Source organism: Pleurodeles waltl, chromosome 12 (genome assembly GCF_031143425.1).
Source record: "Pleurodeles waltl isolate 20211129_DDA chromosome 12, aPleWal1.hap1.20221129, whole genome shotgun sequence".
NCBI lineage: Eukaryota > Metazoa > Chordata > Amphibia > Caudata > Salamandridae > Pleurodeles > Pleurodeles waltl.
This window is the reverse complement of record NC_090451.1, coordinates 215,807,586-215,828,312: the sequence shown is the minus strand read 5'-3', so window position 1 is coordinate 215,828,312 and position 20,727 is coordinate 215,807,586. Positions and strand designations below refer to the sequence as shown.

Sequence of the window (20,727 nt, the reverse complement as noted above, 5' to 3'; positions counted from 1 at the left end):
ATTTTTCTGACTCTTTTTGTTGGTCTTAGGACTCTGAGCACTCTACCACTGCCAGCCAGTGAGAAAGTGCATGTGCTTCTCCCCTAAAACATGATTTGATAGATGTATCCACAATTACCACATTTATTTTACCTGTAGGTCTCTAGTACAGTTCACTACATGTGCCAGGGTCTGTCAATTAAATGCTACTAGTGGGACTGCAGCACTGCCTGTGCCACCCACTCAAGTAACCCTCAAACATGTCTCAGGCCTGCCTTTACAGAGCCTGTGTGTGCCATTTACAATGCTATGTTGACTTGGCATTTAAAACCTCTTGCCAAGCCTTAGACTTCCCTTTTATTACATAATGGTCACCCCTAAGGTAGACTCTAGGTAGACCAGAGGGCAGGGTGCTATCTAACTAAAAGGTAGGACATGTATTTCTAAGTTTCAGAAGTCCTGGTAGTGAAAAACCTCCAAAGTCATTTTTCACTACTGTGAGGCCTACCCCTTTCATAGGTTAAAACTGGGGATTCCTTATTACATGTAACATGCTGTTATTCCTAATTGAGAATGAGTAAACATGTTTAGTACCTGTGGAATTGTAATGACAAATCCTATTTAATGGTAAAGTCCAATTTAATATTACAATTTTGAAAATACCACTTTTATCAAGTTGGCATTTTCCTGCTCTTAGCCCTGTGTTTCTGCAGCATGTCTCCAACACTCGTCTGGGGTGGGGTGACAGCTGGTTTCCTGCATTCCCTCTGGACAGCCCCACACAAAGAAAGGGTAGGTGTGACTGAGTGGCCATCTGCATGTTGATGGGTCATCCTGGGCAGGATGGGAAAGAGGAGCTGACAGTTACACCTGAAGAGGCAGTGTCCTGCTCCCACACAAAGGAATGCTTAACCCCCTGTAGTGAGTCTGGAGACAGGGCAGGAAGAAAGGACCTTTGTGTACTTCAAAGACCCTTCTTTGAAGTCACACACACTTCAAAGGCACAACTGGGTATAAGTACTGGACCTATGGCTCTACCAAATCACCACACTTCTGAATCTGTGAAGAACTCTGCCAGGAAGAAGGACTGATGTGCTGCTAGAAGGACTGCCACTCTGGATTGATGCCCTAGAAAAACTGCTTTTCTGCTGTGCTGCCCTTCTGCCTTGCTAAGGAAGGACTGGACCCATCTCACTGGAACCTAGAGTGTCTTCCATAGCTTGCTCCCTATTTTGAAGTCTCAGGGACATCAAAGACTTCACTCCCTCTTGCTGCAGCAGCCTCTGGACTCTGCCAACTGTGAGTCCTGCCCAGCCAAGTGGTGCAAATACAGTCCTGGGCCCTAGGAAGTGCGGCTGTTCCTACAAAATCCCATGCATCAGCGTCAATGCACCGAGCAGAACTGCCACATCTCTCCTCAATGCATCGCCGCTGAGGACATCGCAGCACCGACTGAGCGCCCGTGATCAACGCATACCCTTGCATCGCCGGATGCGTGGCTCGACAATGACGTATCACCTCATCACAAGGGGTTCGACGCCGCACCATATCAATGACTGCGCAGCTCAAATACGGCACATCCCAGACAGCGCCGATCGGAACCAACACATTGGCTATGCATTTGCCCTCCACCCCCACTCCTCGCGTTAGATCCACATTGTCGACAACTCTCCATATGAGGTACTCTTTTAGCGGGACGAAGTTGGTCCCTATAGCCGTCCTGCGCTCCATCGCAGTCAGCATGAACCTTTTGATTTACCCCAGTCTAGCATGACCAGATAGCCCTGGTTGGCGCTCTAAGCAATACACTTATTCTTTGATAATGCATATCTCAACTTCTATTTATTGGATTTTTGTTGTTACGGTCTTGTTAAATTATTGAAAATATAGGGGGTTATTACAACTTTGGAGGAGGTGTTAATCCGTCCCAAAAGTGACTGTAAAGTGACGGATATACCACCAGCCGTATTACGAGTCCATTATATCCTCTGGAACTCGTAATACGGCTGGTGGTATATCCGTCACATTTGGGACGGATTAACACCTCCTCCAAAGTTGTAATAACCCCCATAGTCTGTTTTTAGGGTCGAGCCTGTGTTGCATGCGCTCGCGCATGGGTATCGCAGCGAGACGCTTTTGTATTTAGAAAAGGGCTCGGAGCCCTGTCAACTTCACGTCAGTGTTTTTTATTGGTTCGTGGGCTTGCCTAATAAAATCTGCTTGCTTTCATTAGTCAAAGGCAAGCATACGTCATGCATTTTCCGGTGGCTAGCCCTCCTTGAGCGCAGCGACCAAGTACAGAAAACATGCGAGGCTCGCTGTCTTCCATCTGGCTTGTGGACTTCTTTTTCTCTAATTTACGAGAGCGATCTCGCTTGGCAGAAGTCGAGCGCTTACATGGTTAATTTCACTTTTTCGGGTTGTGTACACAAATGCACTTTTGCCTGATAAGTGAAAAGTCGGGGTAGGAGTTTACAACGCGATCAGCTCTAACATGAGCAAATGCGAGACCCGTTGCATTGTAAATGCTTGTTCTAACTTGGTGTGGAGTCTTTTTGTGCCGTTTTCATTGAGGTATTGCATTTGGACAAATACTTTACACATTGCCTCCTAAGTGAAGCCTGCCTGCTCTGTGCCAAGGCTACCAGAGGGTACGCATAGGTTAATTTATAGTGTGTAATTGACCTTCCCTGAGTAGGATTGTGGTCCCTACTTGGACAAGGTGCATACCTTTGCCAAACATAGACCCAATTTCTAACAACCATTTATGTACATTATTGCATACTCAACATAAAAATAAATACTTCAGTTACAATGATAAAGATCCTTAAAAAGTCACAGAAATTAAATGCCAAAATACTGCAATATTAACAAAATTAAGTGTCAAAGGTCCAGCACCCATAAAACGTTCTACCACCTCGAGTCCATCCATGAGTGCAACACTAGTGTGCAGTGATGTTACATCCATTGTCAATAATATAAAATGAGTGCTACCCAGTTATTAGTTGAGTTATAATTAACCACTCTGCTCCTCTGGATGCTTCTACACAGATGTGGCGCTGCTAGAAGGTGGGCCTCTCAGTGACACTGTCCGGATCGGTAGTCCTGACAGCTTTTTAGATCTAACTGTTTATCTAAAATATGGTATGCTGAACACTGAGATTTGTAGAAAACCAATAGCTGGTAACACAATATTACATGCTTAGGGTTTCCATCCACCTAAGCTTATAAACAGCATTCTTTATGCTGAAAACATTTGCATAAGGCATAATTGTAGTGATGAGGAGGAACTCTCTCATGCACAGGAAGAATTGACTACCAGATTTATCTTGAGAGGCTACAGGCCAGAGATTATCCAATCGTCCCATGAAAGAGCTAATCTTAGAACAATGGAGGACTGTTTTCAAAAGGAACCAGCTGTAAAGATCTAGGAATTGAGATCAGACTGATCACAGGATATTGCGTAGAACATTGAGCGATAAAAAAAATATTGACCAAACATTGGCATTTGATTAGAAGTGACCCAGAAATTGGCCAAACAATGCACAACTGGCCGCAAATGATCTTTAGAAGAGCAAAGGAACAACAGCATACAAGGTGATGACAAGATGGTACTTTATGCCGATGCCTCGTCGCACTATAAACTGCACCATCTCGCCTCTGTTCTGTCGTTGCACTGCAATACCTGAGGATTTTCTACATATATGGTGCTCATGTTCACTTATTGTGACATTCTGGAAGGAAGATCTTAGTCGCATTAAAGGGGTCAAAGGCTTTCTTCTTCAGAATTCTTAGGCCACAGTGATCCTCGGCATAAGCCATATGCTAGGCGCTACCAAACAACTTACTGCCCTGCACTGGAAAAAAACACCGCCCCACTGATTGCCTAACTGTTTACACGCCTCTGGCTGTGGAGCTACTTTCACAAAAGATAGTGCACACAGAAGCCTAATTCACCCACATTTGGCAACCTCTGATAAACTACTTTACACGACTGGAACACCCCAGTTTCATCCCACCAAGACTCATGGCTCTTCAAGTGTTAGGCTAATTTAACCCCTCACTATAGAGCCTACACCTTTAGGGGATGCCACCTGATGATTCTGCTACTTCCCTCCTTTTTGCCTCCACAGCCAGACCTCCTGTGTTTCCCCCTCTTGGTCTCTGTATGGCCCTATTCAACCCCAGAGCAGTATTGTCACTTACGTGCTTCTTCTTGACCTTTAACACTTTACTTGCTTCTTTATTTCCCATTCTGTTTATGTTTTGCTAAATGTTATTCACTTGATGGTATGCCAATCCAACACTTATTTGACACCTTCGCAGGTTCGAGTCTTTATTCTGCCCTGTTTACTATGTGCTTATAACATATGTTTGACTAACCAATGTTGATGTCACAGTTGATCACCTGTGTTGGATATTTCATTATGTTGTTGCAAGCTGTATTTCATGTTATCCTCATTGTGGAAAATATACCAATAAAAAGATATCTAGTGAAAACAACAACAACAAAAAAGAAAGAAGAGCAAAGGCCCAGCAGCAGAAACTAGTGAGCAGCAGTCCTGAGATGCGGACTTCTAAAAATTGGTTAATAGATAACAAGGGTTTCCGTAAATGTCACAAATGTACAGCTTGCAAATATGGCATTAACAAATTTGAGGTAATGTCACCCTTAATCAAAATTCCACACAAAATAAAAGGGGCATTCCATTGTAAAAGTGAATATGCAGCATATACGTTGGAAAGCCCAGGTCCTAAAATGTATGTGGGTAGTACGATCCTCCCGTTACATAAGAGGATATTACAACATGTACTGGCAATCACAAACAATGACCAGGGTTACCCTGTTGCCAGACATTTTCATGAACAACAAAAAAGTAATGAGCAACAATTGAAGTATTCTGTGATAGATTAAATATCCCCTAGAATAAGAGGTTGAAACAGGGAAAAATAAATTGGGAGATTAGAATCCTGCTACATATTGGATTTAAATATCAAAACACCAGAAAGCCTGAATATTTAAGAGAAACTGTATGTGCACCTCTAGTCCTTCTCCTTTTTTTGAGTCAATTGAGCCAAAAGATGTGTGGCAATTATTTCACATGTTTACTGGCAACATGATTATAGTATGAGTTTGCTTTTAATAAGTTTTCTTGACAATTTCGCAGGTTTGAGGGATTATCAGTTTACAATAAATTCTGTCATATTCTGTATATTAAACGAGCACTTTACACCCACTTGGTGGTACATGTTGAGTTTTGCTAATTAGTTAAGAAATGGTGAGTTGGGAAGGAATACCCACTTGGGTGTACATGAAGATTATTGCGCAATCGCTAATGAAATACTGATTTGTGACAGATTACTGGAATGAAGCAAGAAGTCTAAATGAAATATTGTCAACAATACACGTAATATTGTTAATATAGCAGCATTTTCTAATTTCATTTCTGTGATTTTTGTTAAGGACGTTGATTATGTTAATTGAAGTTGTTCTTTTTATGTTGAGTATGAAATAATGTTCATAAATGATCAAATCTTGGGTAGGACACTTGGTTCGAAATTGTGTTCATATCAACATATTTACAATGCAGATTTCAATGTTCATGTTAAGTATTTTTTCGCTGTCAAGTGTGAGAAACATGTGATGGGTTAAAAAGGCTGCCAAAGATGGTGCTCACTATGTAATTAGGACTGTTGCATTGGCCGAAACATGTTATGGTTGCAATAAATAAATTTGCACACAGCCAAAGCAGAGTTGGATTTGATTTTATTTTTTTAAACTCAGAGGCGATTGTTTGATATTTTAACGGAAGTACTGGTGCCGTAAATCAGGCAAGCCCCCTTGGTCTGGGGCACCGTGGAGCCAGTGGCTGAGAACAAAGATATATGGAAAATGTCACTTACCCAGTGTACATCTGTTCGTGGCATTAGTCGCTGCAGATTCACATGCTGTGCACAGTCCACCATCTGGTGTTGGGCTCGGAGTGTTACAAGTTGTTTTTCTTCGAAGAAGTCTTTTCGAGTCACGAGACCGAGGGACTCCTCCCATTTCGACTCCATTGCGCATGGGCGTCGACTCCATCTTAGATTGTTTTTCCCCGCAGAGGGTGAGGTAGGAGTTGTGTATGCTAGTAATAGTGCCCATGCAATGGAGTGAATGCGTATGTACATAATAAAGTTTTAAGTAATATGTTTACAAATGTACAAATGTTTAAGATCTACTTCTAAACGGCTACAGGCTCCCGGGGAGGCGGGTGGGCGCATGTGAATCTGCAGCGACTAATGCCACGAACAGATGTACACTGGGTAAGTGACATTTTCCGTTCGATGGCATGTGTAGCTGCAGATACACATGCTGTGCATAGACTAGTAAGCAGTTATCTCCCCAAAAGCGGTGGTTCAGCCTGTAGGAGTTGAAGTAGTTTGAAATAATGTTCTTAATACAGCTTGACCTACTGTTGCTTGTTGTGCAGTTAGCACATTTACACAGTAGTGCTTGGTAAATGTATGAGGCGTAGACCATGTTGCTGCCTTACATATTTCGTTCATTGGAATATTTCCTAGAAAGGCCATGGTAGCACCTTTCTTTCTGGTTGAGTGTGCCTTTGGTGTAATAGGCAGTTCTCTTTTAGCTTTAAGATAGCAGGTTTGAATGCACTTAACTATCCATCTAGCAATGCCTTGTTTTGAAATTGGATTTCCTGTATGAGGTTTTTGAAAGGCGATAAATAATTGTTTTGTCTTTCGAATTAGTTTTGTTCTGTCAATGTAGTACATTAGTGCTCTTTTGATGTCTAATGTATGTAGTGCTCTTTCGGCTACCGAATCTGGTTGTGGGAAGAACACTGGTAATTCTACCGTTTGATTTAGGTGGAACGGTGAGATTACTTTTGGTAAAAATTTAGGATTGGTCCGTAGAACAACTCTATTTTTGAGAATTTGAATAAATGGTTCTTGAATGGTAAATGCTTGAATCTCACCCACTCTTCTTAGAGATGTGATGGCAATTAAAAATGCAACTTTCCACGTTAAGTATTGCATTTCACAAGAGTGCATGGGCTCAAAAGGTGGACCCATGAGACAATGTTGAGGTTCCATGAAGGAACTGGTGGTGTTCTTGGTGGTATAATTCTCTTTAGGCCTTCCATAAACGCCTTTATGACTGGTATCCTAAACAATGAAATTGAGTGCGTAATTTGTAGGTAAGCAGAAATTGCCGAAAGATGTATTTTAATGGAAGAGAAAGCTAGGTTAGATTTTTGCAAATGTAGTAAGTATCCTACTATTTCTTTTGCAGATGCGTGTAAAGGTTGAATTTGATTATTATGGCAGTAATAAACAAATCTTTTCCACTTATTTGCATAGCAGTGTCTAGTGGTAGGTTTTCTAGCTTGTTTTATGACCTCCATACATTCCTGTGTGAGGTCTAAGTGCCCGAATTCTAGGATTTCAGGAGCCAAATTGCTAGATTCAACGATGCTGGATTTGGATGTCGGATCTGTTGTTTGTGTTGTGTTAACAGATCTGGTCTGTTGGGTAGTTTGACATGAGGTACTACTGAAAGGTCTAGTAGTGTTGTGTACCAAGGTTGCCTCGCCCATGTTGGTGCTATTAGTACGAGTTTGAGTTTGTTTTGACTCAACCTGTTTACTAGATATGGAAGGAGAGGGAGAGGGGGAAAAGCGTACGCAAATATCCCTGACCAGTTCATCCATAGAGCATTGCCTTGGGATTGATCTTGTGGGTACCTGGATGCGAAGTTTTGGCATTTTGAGTTTTCTTTTGTTGCAAATAGATCTATTTGAGGTGTTCCCCAAATTTGAAAGTAATTGTTTAGTATTTGGGGGTGAATTTCCCATTCGTGGGTTTGTTGGTGATCTCGAGAGAGATTGTCTGCCAACTGGTTCTGAATCCCTGGAATAAATTGTGCTTTTGGGCGAATGTGGTTGTGAATCGCCCAATGCCATATTTTTTGTGTTAGGAGGCACAACTGTGTCGAGTGTGTCCCTCCTTGTTTGTTTAGATAATACATTGTTGTCATGTTGTCTGTTTTGACAAGAATGTATTTTTGGGTTATTATGGGTTGGAATGCTTTCAGCGCTAGAAATACTGCTAACAGTTCTAAGTGATTTATGTGAAACTGCCTCTGATGTATGTCCCATTGTCCTTGGATGCTGTGTTGATTGAGGTGTGCTCCCCACCCTGTCATGGAAGCATCCGTCGTTATGACGTATTGTGGCACTGGGTCTTGGAAAGGCCGCCCTCGGTTTAAATTTGTACTGTTCCACCATAGAAGCGAGATGTATGTTTGGCGGTCTATCAACACCAGATCTAGAAGTTGACCCTGTGCTTGTGACCATTGTGATGCTAGGCACTGTTGTAAGGGCCGCATGTGCAATCTTGCGTTTGGGACAATGGCTATGCATGAAGACATCATGCCTAGGAGTTTCATTACCATTTTGACTTGTATCTTTTGTGTTGGATACATGGCCTGTATTACCTTGTGAAATGTTTGAACCCTTTGTGGACTTGGAGTGGCAGCTGTATCTGCTGCATCCATGGAAGACCGTATCTTAATTATTTGAGATACTTTGTCCCTCTTCTACCACCTGTTGCGCTCTTTTTTGGAACTCCTTGGGTAAGTGTTCGATGAAATGTTGCATTTCATCCCAATGAGCTCTGTCGTATCTTGCCAAAAGTGGTTGTGAATTGGCAATACGCCATTGATTGGCTGCTTGTGCTGCAACCCTTTTTCCCGCAGCATCAAATTCGCGGCTCTCTTTGTCTGGAGGTGGTGCGTCTCCTGAGGTATGAGAGTTGGCTCTCTTACGAGCTGCCCCGACAACTACTGAGTCTGGTGTTAGTTGTGTTGTAATATAGATTGGATCTGTTGGCGGTGGCTTGTACTTTTTCTCCACCCTTGGAGTTATGGCTCTGCCTTTAACTGGATCCTGAAATATTTGCTTTGAATGTTTTAGCATTCCTGGGAGCATGGGAAGGCTTTGGTACTGGCTATGGGTGGAGGATAGGGTGTTAAACAGAAAGTCATCCTCAATTGGTTCAGAATGTAAGGTGACGTTGTGAAATTCGGCTGCCCTTGCGACCACCTGTGTGTAGGATGTACTGTCCTAAGGTGGTGACGGTTTTGTGGGATAGGAGTCTGGGCTGTTGTCAGACACTGGAGCATCATAAAGGTCCCATGCATCGGGATCGTCCTGACTCATTGTAGTATGAGCTGGTGAGTGCATCAGTGGTGGAGTTGTTGCTGGTGATGCATGTGTTGATGGTGGTGGAGACGGTGGCGGGGTTGTTTTCCTTGCCACTTTTGCCTGTGGTTGCTTGTCCCTTTGTTGAAAGGCAAGTTTCCTTTTTATTTTGATTGGGGGAAGAGTGGTTATCTTCCCTGTGTCCTCATGAATATGAAGCCTTCTTTGCGTGTAGTCAGGCTCTACCGCTTGAAGCTCCTCTCCAAATTTATGTAATTGGGAGGTTAATCCTTGTTCCTCTGTATAGGAACTAGTTTTCGGCTCCGAGGCTGGATGTTTCGGAACCGAAACCTTTTCGGAAGTCTTTTTAGGCTTCGAAGAAACCTTCTTTGTTTTCGGCGAGGTGTCTCGGTGCCGAAATTCTTCGGTGCCGCTGTCTCTGTGCCGAAGTTTCTCGGAGCCGCTGTCTCGGCTCCGAGTTTGCTGTGTGGCGGTATCTCGACCGGAGTCGGATGACTTCGACACCAGCATGCCCTTTTTCGGTGCCTTGGATCGGTCACCTAGTTTTCGGGTTAAGCCATGGCCTGTTGGCGGTGGCGTCCCCTGGGCTTTTGTGGACTTCTCGTGAGTCTTGATTTTCGACGTCTTACTCACGGTTTGGTGTGTTTCTTCGGCGTCGAGTTCTTCAGAATCCGACTCGCGGATGGAGAAAGCTTCTTCTTCCTCCTCGAAACGTTCTTGACCTGTCGGCGTGGACGCCATTTGTAGTCTCCTGGCTCTTCGGTCTCTCAGCGTCTTCCTCGACCGAAACGCTCAACAGGCTTCACAAGTATCCTCCTTGTGCTCAGGGGACAAGCACAAGTTACAGACCAGATGCTGATCCGTATATGGATACTTGTTATGGCATTTTGGGCAGAAGCGGAATGGGGTCCGTTCTATCAGCCTTGAAGTCGCACGTGGCCGGGCCGACCAGGCCCCGACGGGGGATCGAAAAAACCCCGAAGGGCCACCGGAGCTCTTCAAAATTCGGTGTCGATTTGTTCTAACTAACCCGATACCGAACGCAAACAATACCGGCGATTTTTTCCGAGATTCTAACTAACTTTCCGACCCGAAACACGGAGCGAAAAGGAACACGTCCGAACCCGATGACGGAAAAAAAACAATCTAAGATGGAGTCGACACCCATGCGCAATGGAGTCAAAATGGGAGGAGTCCCTCGGTCTCGTGACTCGAAAAGACTTCTTCGAAGAAAAACAACTTGTAACACTCCGAGCCCAACACCAGATGGCGGACTGTGCACAGCATGTGTATCTGCAGCTACACATGCCATCGAACATATATATATATATATATATATATATATATATATATATATATATATATATATATATATATATATATATATATATATATATATATATATATATATATATTTTTTTTTTTTCATCTCCCTGAATTAAATCTCTGTTTCAAGACAGAAGGTAGTCCGAACTGAGTCACAAAGCAACAATTTGTTTTCAACCATGAGAAAGAGTTGTGTGCACGAATATTGGCAGACGTTTTTTCACGATTTTGCCTTCAACTGGACTCAGACAGGGGACTCTACCATGGTGCATCTTTGTTGAGATCTAGGCTCCTAAAAAACCTTTAAATAGCTTTAGTGACTAGAATCTAGACTAGAATCTAAACTACAGCACAATCTTCCCTCTATAAGACAAGTGCCCCAATGGCAAAATTAAGCAAGCAAGAATTAAGGGAAATCCAAAACACAATAATGTGTAAAGTTCTAACTCTACAGAGGGTGATTCAAAGACTGCTGCCATTAAACTGCATTGAGTATCAAGACTAAGAGGCCTCTCCAGCAGCTTGCTTATAACACAATCTATACCTATTGACCAATTATGATCATACTCTCTCTAAATGTGCACAGTCTTAATTCCCTTTTAAAAGGGAACCCTCTACTAAAATGGCTTCATTAATTAACTTAATAAAAACAATTTTGATTAGGTGAGAATTTGCCTCTACTGTAGACAGCAAACATCAAGATAAAGACGGTAGATCGGGTATACTTCTAATCACTTAATTCTCTATTTACAGAGCCCAAACAATGACAAAAAACAAGTTTTTCACCTATTACACAGCACAGCAAATTTTAGAGAGGGAGAACTAAGCTTAAGAGGCGACTTAAACACAATACTGCAGATATAGACAGGTCCATAGCAAGTGATAACACTCAGGAAGCTCCACTTTTATTCGCATAAGGAATCATTGATCCAAAATGTAACATATGTTTGGATGGAGAAACACTAGGACAGAAGAGATTACATGTTTTTTCAAAGGTGCACTAAACTCATCCCCTTGAGATCATTAATGTCCCAAATACTAGGTACCTCGGTATGAGACCATGCATTTGTCCAACTCTCTTTAGAATTCAACTGAATTCAAAGGTCCCAGAATTCCCAATGGCATATTAATAAAACAAGCTTTCAAGATTTTGCACTGCAAGATTCTGAACGATCATCTATAAGATTCATCTCTAGAACACTACTTCAAGGAGAATTACAATGGAGAAGTCACTTGGGCATAGTCTGGGATGAGGAAAAAACCATAATCAGGAGGGCGGCTACTTTTGTCACGCTATATAACCATAATTAATAAGACCTGGAGGTCTAGCTGAAACAATTAGAATCCCAACATAAAACAACATGCTTGCAAAGAATCTACAGACAGCTAAAAAATGTTTGGTGAGAAATGGAGCAACTACTAATTAAAGATAACAAAAAACGATGATAAATATTAATTAGGAACTATATGAAACGGGAAATATAGCTGATAGAATCATAGCACACAAACTTAGACAAAAGCAAACTAGAAATCATATAAGTTACATTTAAGATGAAGAAGTCATCTATTGAACAGAAATGTCAGATATACTGCAGACATTTTATGCCTATTATTTCATGGTATTTACTGAGCCCAAGATCACAATACTGTATTACAAGACTGGTGTCTGAACGATATCAACATTTCTGTATGTAGATCCCCAAATAATATTACATTTAGATAATCCATCACCACGCAGTGGGTAATGCTATTAACAGTCTTGATAATAAGAAGACCCCAGGACCAGATGGCCTTCTCTGTGTCCTTTTACAGGCATACACTGAATTACTGACCAAACCAATATTCAAAGGTTTCAATTCATTCTTAACTTCACACACAGTTACAAAGTCAATGCTCTACAGACACAATAGAGCTGGCTTCAGACCGACCAATAACACCTTTAAATTTTGATTTTAAAATATAAACATCTATACTTGTAACTCGTTTAAAAAGGTATCTAGTGAGTACCGATATCAAATTTCCAATTAATATGTATTAAAGATGGTCAGACAAATAATTCATGACTGGCAGTCAATTTTATCGACAACAGCTTCAGTTTTTTTCATTTAAAATACTGACACAAAAAATAAATGACAATGAGTAGGTTATGTTTCATGAACAGCACAGAGTATATGTCTAACTTCTCATACTACTTTTGGGAAGTGGACTATTCTTGGTACCCACGCTTTCATAGTGACAGCGTAAGCAATTATGTCTTTGGGTCCTGGGAGGTTTACTGCAATCAAACAGTTGAGAAGCTTTGTATTCTGAAGAGCAGCAGATCTTAATTTTGGAGAAAATAAGACCCTGGTACTGCAACTGTTCCCATCCCAAAGTACCTCTGTGGAACGTCGTGAACACTAAAGATTCCAAAAGAATAGAGTGATCAAAGAGACTGCATCTCACTGACGTTCTGGTTTCAGTGGAATATGTTTCTAATATTAAGAGAAAAGATACAGAATAAGGCTGTCTGCTGTCATCAAAGACAGTTTAACTATGTCTTTTCAAGCTTAAAAGATTCAGTCTGCAGTTAGTAGGATTATAGTAAACGACCAGGACGTCTGGATCACAGCTATGCAAAGAAGATTGCCCGTAAATCTGGCTTACCTGTGCTCAACATAAAGTAGAGGGCGACTGTCTGTGCAGGCACCACCCTGGCTGTGGCGTGACAGCCCGTGTCCATTTTCAATCTCCTCTATGATGTTGTCTATGTTTTCCAGATCCAGGCACCCAGGTTCCTAAAATGTATAACAACATTTGTTTTCACACAGCACACTATATTCCATTTCAAAGTCCAGCAAGCAACAGATGTTGCGACTACACAATTCAATGACGTCTATATTTGACAGTACCAAGGGCTTAATTCATGAAGAACTTGGAAAAATACACTTAGGCTACAGGTACGAAAGAAGCAGAGCCACGCTGAAGTCCTCTAAGTGTCTATGTTCTGAAATAAACAGTTCTCCTGATTTACAAACGTTCTCCTACAATTTGCAAGGTAGAATTTTCTTTTAAGAAAGTTGGTTGATAACTTTATACTTTCATCAAACCAGAAAGGGGATCCATGCATGCCTGCTATCAGGGACAACAGAGTCAAGGCATTATTTTACTGTCAAAATAAGAAATGTTCCTTTTTCTTAAATATTTAATTCAGGCTTCTAGGACATTATTGATAGAACCCCATTGGGCAATCAACCCCTACTGAATTTCCTAGGATGTTTGCTTCCAGAAAATATTTTGTTGGTTATTTTCCCCAAGAGCTGGATTCCTAGGAGCTACAAACAAGCCATTTAAATATTTGGATGAAAAAAAGTGTGGCAGCTGTGTTTAAACTGACTGTGGTTTCCTCACTTTGAGACCTGGTTGTGTTGTTGTGAACTCACTTTTTTTAAAGGATGAATGTGATTTTCTGTTTGCTGGCAATGGCTTAGCATTTGCTGTTGATGATGGATGCATTTTTAAATATGTGTGATGATGAAATATGTTTATAAGCTTTATTTTGGCGTTATTTGTGGTGCATAACTGATATTAAATATTGCGTAGTCGGTGCAAGGTACAATGTATTGGGTTGCCCTGGATTTCTATTTCTTTCCATGAAAGCTAGTATATGATGTAGTTAGCTTTGAAATAGTAGTTTGTGTATGGAGTGTAGAACTACTCACAAGGGATAGTTAACTGCATTAAGGGTATCCTTTGGTATCAGTTGCCCACTTCCAAAGTTGGGATATGGGGGGGGTCCTGCATATTTACTTTATAAACACCTTCCATTCTTGTTCAACGTATTGTCTTTGCCAAGTGGTGTGGAACTGCAACAGAGCCATACCTTAAGATTTACTAGCAGAACTGTGCAGACATTGAGAGATTTTGTTGGAGCAGAAACTCAGTGCAGTGGGTTGTTTGGCATGACTTGGGAGAACTTAACTAGAAGTGAGAAATGTGTTAGTTCAGGAGCAGTGCAGTAACCTGGGAGAGGATCTCTATCTTGATTGTACATATACTGCTGGAGTTTGTAAGAAAATGTAGGGCTGACAGTTGTCTAGTACACAAAACAGTGAATTGTATTGAAAAATTATATATAGTACCTTAATCCCAGATTCTGAAAAGGTCTCTTTGTTCATGTGCTTCCTGTGCATGTACTGCCAAGCAAAAGTGTGCCTCTGAAACTTCTGGATGGGGGCTCTCTATTCCACAGGATCTTATCCCACACATTCTCCGTGATCAGTGCTTCTTACATTCAGATTGAAAGGCGCTGTTCATTTGTGGCGGAGATAAATGAACTACACCACCATTTAGGACATACAATGCATCATCTGTAGCCCTATATGCAAATTGTATACAACTGTGATGGGTCTAAGGTGCCCAGTTACCTTCCAGAGTGCACTGGTGCAGAAATAAAGAACAAAGCCTGTAAAAATATAATCTAGCTGAAAGGTCATACTATACCAAACTTTCAAATGTTACATTTCATTAAAACACTGTAATACTACTTCTAAAATGGTTGGAAAAGGAGAATAAAAGAGGAAATGCAACACCAACTCCTGGATCCTTCACGCCCTCAAGATGTATTATATATGAGAACATGTCGAATATCCCCGCTCCTCGAGGGGAGTCAGTGGGTGTTCCGAGTGCTACAGGCTCCCACTTTAAGGGTGGTGAGGCAGACGTGTGGGAAAGGGCCCAAAAATAGTGTTTTATTTGGTGTGGTTGTGAGACATGTAATGGACGTCCAACCCTTCCTAGGGCCAGTCAGGCTTTGTTTGTCAAACTTTAGCTCAATACTCGGGATCTGGGGCTTTGAGCAGTCAGGCTTTAAATATGGGTAAAACATTTAAACAGCACCAAAACAACTGAAGAAGAAAGAAACATGACTCATGAATCTGACACCAATTTATAAACAAACTGTATTTTTATGATTTTATGGACACCAAAATGAAAAAGATCCACCAGATGGGTCCGGAGATATAGATTTTTAAAGAAACAATAAATCAAGATTGTTAACTCAAACGTGAAAAAGCATTGCCAAATTTGACACTTGGGTGAATGTGATTATTTAAAATTACTTTCGATGACTAACTCCGGTGTGGAGCTAGTCGGGAGGCTATCCAAAGTCCAATTGAACAGTTATTGCCACAAGAAAAGCAGTCTCCAGTCCAGTTCGGATGTCAGATGGCAGCTGCCATTAACTTCTATGGAGTGGTCTGTATTCAGGGGCTACAGGATGGTTAAGATGCTCAAGGACGCTGAAGATGCACAGTTGACAGGGGACTTCCTGGGGAAACTCCTCAGTCCACAGTCCTGTTGGGGCTACTTTGGTCATAGGTGTTTATTCCCCTCAAAGTCCTATTTGGTCCAGCAAAAAAAACAAAAAACAATCGCCATTTCACTACTGGTCCATAGTCAAACCAGCAGGCCAATTCCTATGGCAATATCTCCCCTTCTAGGCAACCAAACTGCACTCCAAATCACTCAGGTGCTAATTGTGAACATTGGGACTCGGGCTCCCAGGCTGCTCTGCGTCAAGGAGAGACAATACGGTGATGTGGGCTACCAACTCATCCAAGCAGGCTTCCTCAGCTTTTGTGGCCCTGTACTACTTACAGGAAGCCAGCCAATTGTCTCTTGGAGTTTCTGCTTCTGGTTGAACTCAGGGAATGACTTCTCCACGAGAAGGATGTCACAGGCACAGTCCTCTCTTTGCTAGTCCAAAGAGCAGCAGCTACAGTCCAATTTTGGTGCAGCCTCTCTTTGCCAGGTCCTCGGTCAGCACGGCAGTACTTTTTTGGTCTGTTTTCCCAATCTAGGCAAGATCTGAATTATGGGGACCATGGGTGCCTCTTTTACGCCCAGAAAGTTTTAGGGGAGGTCTCAGTCAATAGCCAATGGAGTATTTGGTTCCCCCCTGCCTGATGACAACTTCCTGTGAACTGTGGCATCAGGCTATTCCAGTGTGGTCTATTCTCCCCACTCCTAAGATGTCTGAGCCCTTCTCCTGGTAGTTAGAGCTTGGTAGCCCTTCCTAGAGGTGTGTTTTCCTGCAACCTACACACCCATGGAAAAAATGGTTTGGCCAGTGTTTAGCCCTCTCTGTCCCAGACGCCAACCTGTCTACTCAGACAAAAGAGTAGCCTATCTCATAAGTGTTCACCATTTGCCTTTCAAGGGCGGCTTCCCCTTTAAAGCTCACCTGTCGGGCTAACAACCCATGTCGCTTCCTGCCAGGAGGAGATTACACCTTTTCCAGCGGCAGGCCTATTTTTGCCTGTCTTGGAAGTTGTTTACATGTTTCCACAGGCAGACATAAGGCTGTCCCATGGCCAGCATCTTGAAATTGCCACTAAGAAACTTGGCCATCAAGTTGGGATTAATATATTGAGTTGTTTGATACCTTTTAGGGTCAAGTTTAGTATTCTCATTCAGACATGAACACAGTTCCGTTGTCTGCGTGTAACTCTGTATTCACAAATAGAGCCATTAGCCTCTCTCAAAATAAAAATGACAATTGCGAGTTTTTACTGTGAAATACCGTTTACTCTTCAGATTGCTGCACCCTGCTTTAGGACTTGGAAGGCCTAATGTACGGGGGACTTTGACATACTAAAAAGAGAGGTTTGAGCTTTGCCACAGTAATAAATGGCAGGCAAGTTTAGCAGTTTTAAACTGCTCTACCAGTCTGCAGTAGCAAGCTGGGAAACACACTTTACCTTGTCAACTCACAGTGGCACATCAAGTGCTGCAGTCCCTGGAAGAGACACATTAACTTATGGGCCCTAGGTCCGCATGGTACCATATACTAGGGGATTCCACCAATTGCGTATAGGCCAATCAAACATATATGTTTAAGGGTCACGTTGCTGGCACTGACGTTTAGTAATCATGCCTCAGTACACTCTCAGACTAAAAAAAAACAGCAGCATCAATCCAATCATGCAACAACAACAAAAAAAGAGGCATTTCCTTTACTGAGCAAACCTACCCTCTTATTATCAACTCTTGCTATACCAAAGCACTTAAGGAAAAAAAACTCTGGACTAAGCAAAGGTTTGTGATGGATCATTTCTCATTTTGCCAGGCAAGAAGGGAACATTGGAATAGTGGTGATATAATTCATGGCAGAGGGAGGAGGAAAAGACTCAGGACTGACAGGAGGTGAGCGGATAGATCACTTCTCTTTTCTCCAGTGTGGCTTGGATGCTAGGCCTGGTCGAGTATATGACCTCTGTGGGATAGGAAGAGATCAAAAATCCCTGCCCAACAGATTGAAACAATCTAAAGGCACAATAAAGAAATGTTTTGCAGTGCTAATAAACCCACAACAAGCAATGGTGCAACTGGATAAAACATGCAGTAGCTGAATGAAAGACAAGCATGTAATGAGTGTTTTTTCTATTCTCCAGGGACCATGCACTCCAGAGACTAGCCACTTTCTGTGTTATAAAACTTGCCATATGCCCCACAGTGTATGTGAAGATCAGCATCTCCCCCTAAAAAATGAATAAAAAGCTCTATTTTTGGCATAACAATGGAGACATGCAGTTTAGACAGCTATGCTCTACAGACCTATTAATTACATCTAAAATCCAAATACCCAATCATTTTGTCCAGATTTAAAGAGAGTACTTATTCACATTTGAAGTATCAAGTGTTACTGCTGGTTACTGATTCCAACCTAGAAGCAAAACTATAGGAACCCTAATTTGTAGCCCAGTTTATAAAAAACAAATAAACAAAATCACTAATAAAGTAGTATAAAGGTAAACAAATAAGTTGCTCATTTACTTTAAAAAAGAAACTTTCTGAAGCATATATAATAATTCCAGCACATTTTCCATATTTAACTAATTGTGAGTTTTCAGACTGGTATCAATGTCTATTCAAGCGATTGAGACAACACCATCATCAGCCTTCAGTTGCTAATCCACGAGGCGTCCACCAGAAATGTATTCATAAAGGGACTGGCGATGTCAGGTTTGTAGGTTTTTCAACACTTCTCACTGAAAAAACAGTGATTATCCACCTAAAGGTATATACAAATTTGAGGTCTCCATTTTAGGTCAAACTGAGGAACTGAGCAGCCAACCATGTTTTCAAAGACTGCAGTATTCGCTAGATGATTTTATTTGAAGTGCTAATAACCACATTGCCAGCGATGCAAGCAGACGTTTATTGTTTTTAAATGGTTTTAATTTGTATTGTGCACCTTCAATAACATGTCTATGAAGGGCACAGTGCTGTGACAAAGATTTCAGTCATAGCATCCTTAATAGTATTTGTCACTTTAACTGACATGCCATGGAAAGCATTCCTTATTTTTCTCCATCAAATTAATATTCCTGTCTTCATTATCCGGAGGTGTAGCAGCAAGTGTTGGTAGGTGGGTTGGTGGACCAACATTACACATCTCAGCTGGGACAACAACTTATGACAAGGTTATGTGTCCAGGGTTTTATTTTTATATATATATATATATATATATATATATATATATATATATATATATATATATATATATACACTTCATGAGTGGCAGTGGTGGAATACATGAGGTCATAAGTATAAGTTAAGTAAGTTATAGTTAGCTCAGTAAAATATAAGTGGTGAATTTCAGTGCTTTTTTGTTTGTTAACATTAAGGGACTGATTACGACCTTGGGGTAGGGGATTACTCCATCCCAAATGTGACGGATTTCCCACCCGCTGTATTACAAGTTCTATTAAACCCTATGGAATTTGTACAGGATATCCGTCACGTTTGGGACAGAGTACTCCCCTCCGCCATGGTCTGAATCAGGTAAGTGTTGTAAAACTGTACTAACCATACAGATATCACTTCATGTGGACCGTTATTTCCTCAAAAATGGCTGATCGGATACCAAATCACAAAAAGCATCCTTTCAGTGTAACAATCTACCTTTCTGCCAAATTTGGGGTAAAATGGTTTAGATGTTTTCCTGTATTGCTTCCCAGCATTTCTACGGGAAATTGCATGGTAAAATGCCTTTTGGGACCCCTTTTTTCTTGGCCCCGCTTGAGAGATCACCCCAAAACATCCCTGTTAATATTCTTCACTCTCCACAATATAATTTATAATTAAGCATTGGCTCCTACATCTTCTTCGGAATCCATATCCCTGAAACTGATCTCTACGTTCCTTTTCTTCTCACCCTCTTGACTGGCAGAGGGTTAATCCATGAGATGATGTCATCCACAACTCTTTGTTGACCAGAATAGATAGGGCACTGACTAATGCACTCTACTTGAGGAAGGCGTCAGCAGAAAGGCATTGGTTTGAAAGAGGTAAACGTCTATGTTGACTTTACAAGGCCAATGGTAAGATTACCTTTATCAACAAGGCTGAGGTGAGCAGTATTGATGGCAATAAATTGTAATTTAGAGCTTAAACAGATCTCCAAAGGGTATTGCAGTACAGGAGGCTAAGTGACCATGTTGGGTGTCACTCATATCTTTAGAGTTTTCAGCCCCACAAACATCCTTTTTTGTTGCTTTTTCAATGGAGGAGGCTCGATATCTCACCTCAGGTGGGGTTCTCTTAAAGGCCAAAACTAAACTTGGTTTCCTGTTCCTCAAAACTTGGCAGACAGAGTCTTGCAAAATTCAGTCTTGGGGATTGTTGAAGGCTGAAAACTGCTTTTCTTTGGGTCAAAAATCTAAGGACTGGGAAGTAGGCCCCTGAACCAAGCAACCAGGATTGGCAGACAAAAAAACAAGTAAAAACAAGACATGTCAGTTTGATTAAAGTCTTATTTTATGATTTTGACTGGATTGTATTGAAGGTTTTCATAAGAAAAGCACAGAGGTGGAGGATTCATCTTTAGACAATGTGTTGTAGAAAATCAGAGTTATGGAAGCCTCCAGTCTGAAGACCATTAGACTCTCGCCCCCCCTCCCCCCCCACCCACTCCTTCTCCCTCCAACCCCTTTCCCCAAACCCCATTGTCTCTCTGCCAGGTCTTGTAATGAGACTGTTTTAATGTCAGGTGTGTTTAGCTTTAAGAACATATGAAAGCAGCTTCTCTCATGTGGATGGAATGTCGCTATGTAATAGTGACATAAGAGGGCTCTGAGCTGTTGGTTATGTGGAAAGGGAAGCTGCCTGTGTCTGGCTTGTCGGGCACTGGATTTTGTATACCTGAATAAAC

The 20,727-nt window shown here is 41.6% G+C and overlaps 1 protein-coding gene across 1 annotated transcript in view; it reads right to left on the bottom strand.

The window, feature by feature from the left end:
* TCF25 (transcription factor 25) overlaps window positions 1-20,727 on the bottom strand; it is a 444,525-nt gene that overhangs the window by 358,486 nt on the left and 65,312 nt on the right. The window contains exon 4 of the mRNA XM_069216958.1: window positions 13,179-13,309. Coding sequence (XP_069073059.1) covers window positions 13,179-13,309 — 131 coding nt within the window. The remainder of the gene's footprint in view (window positions 1-13,178; window positions 13,310-20,727) is intronic.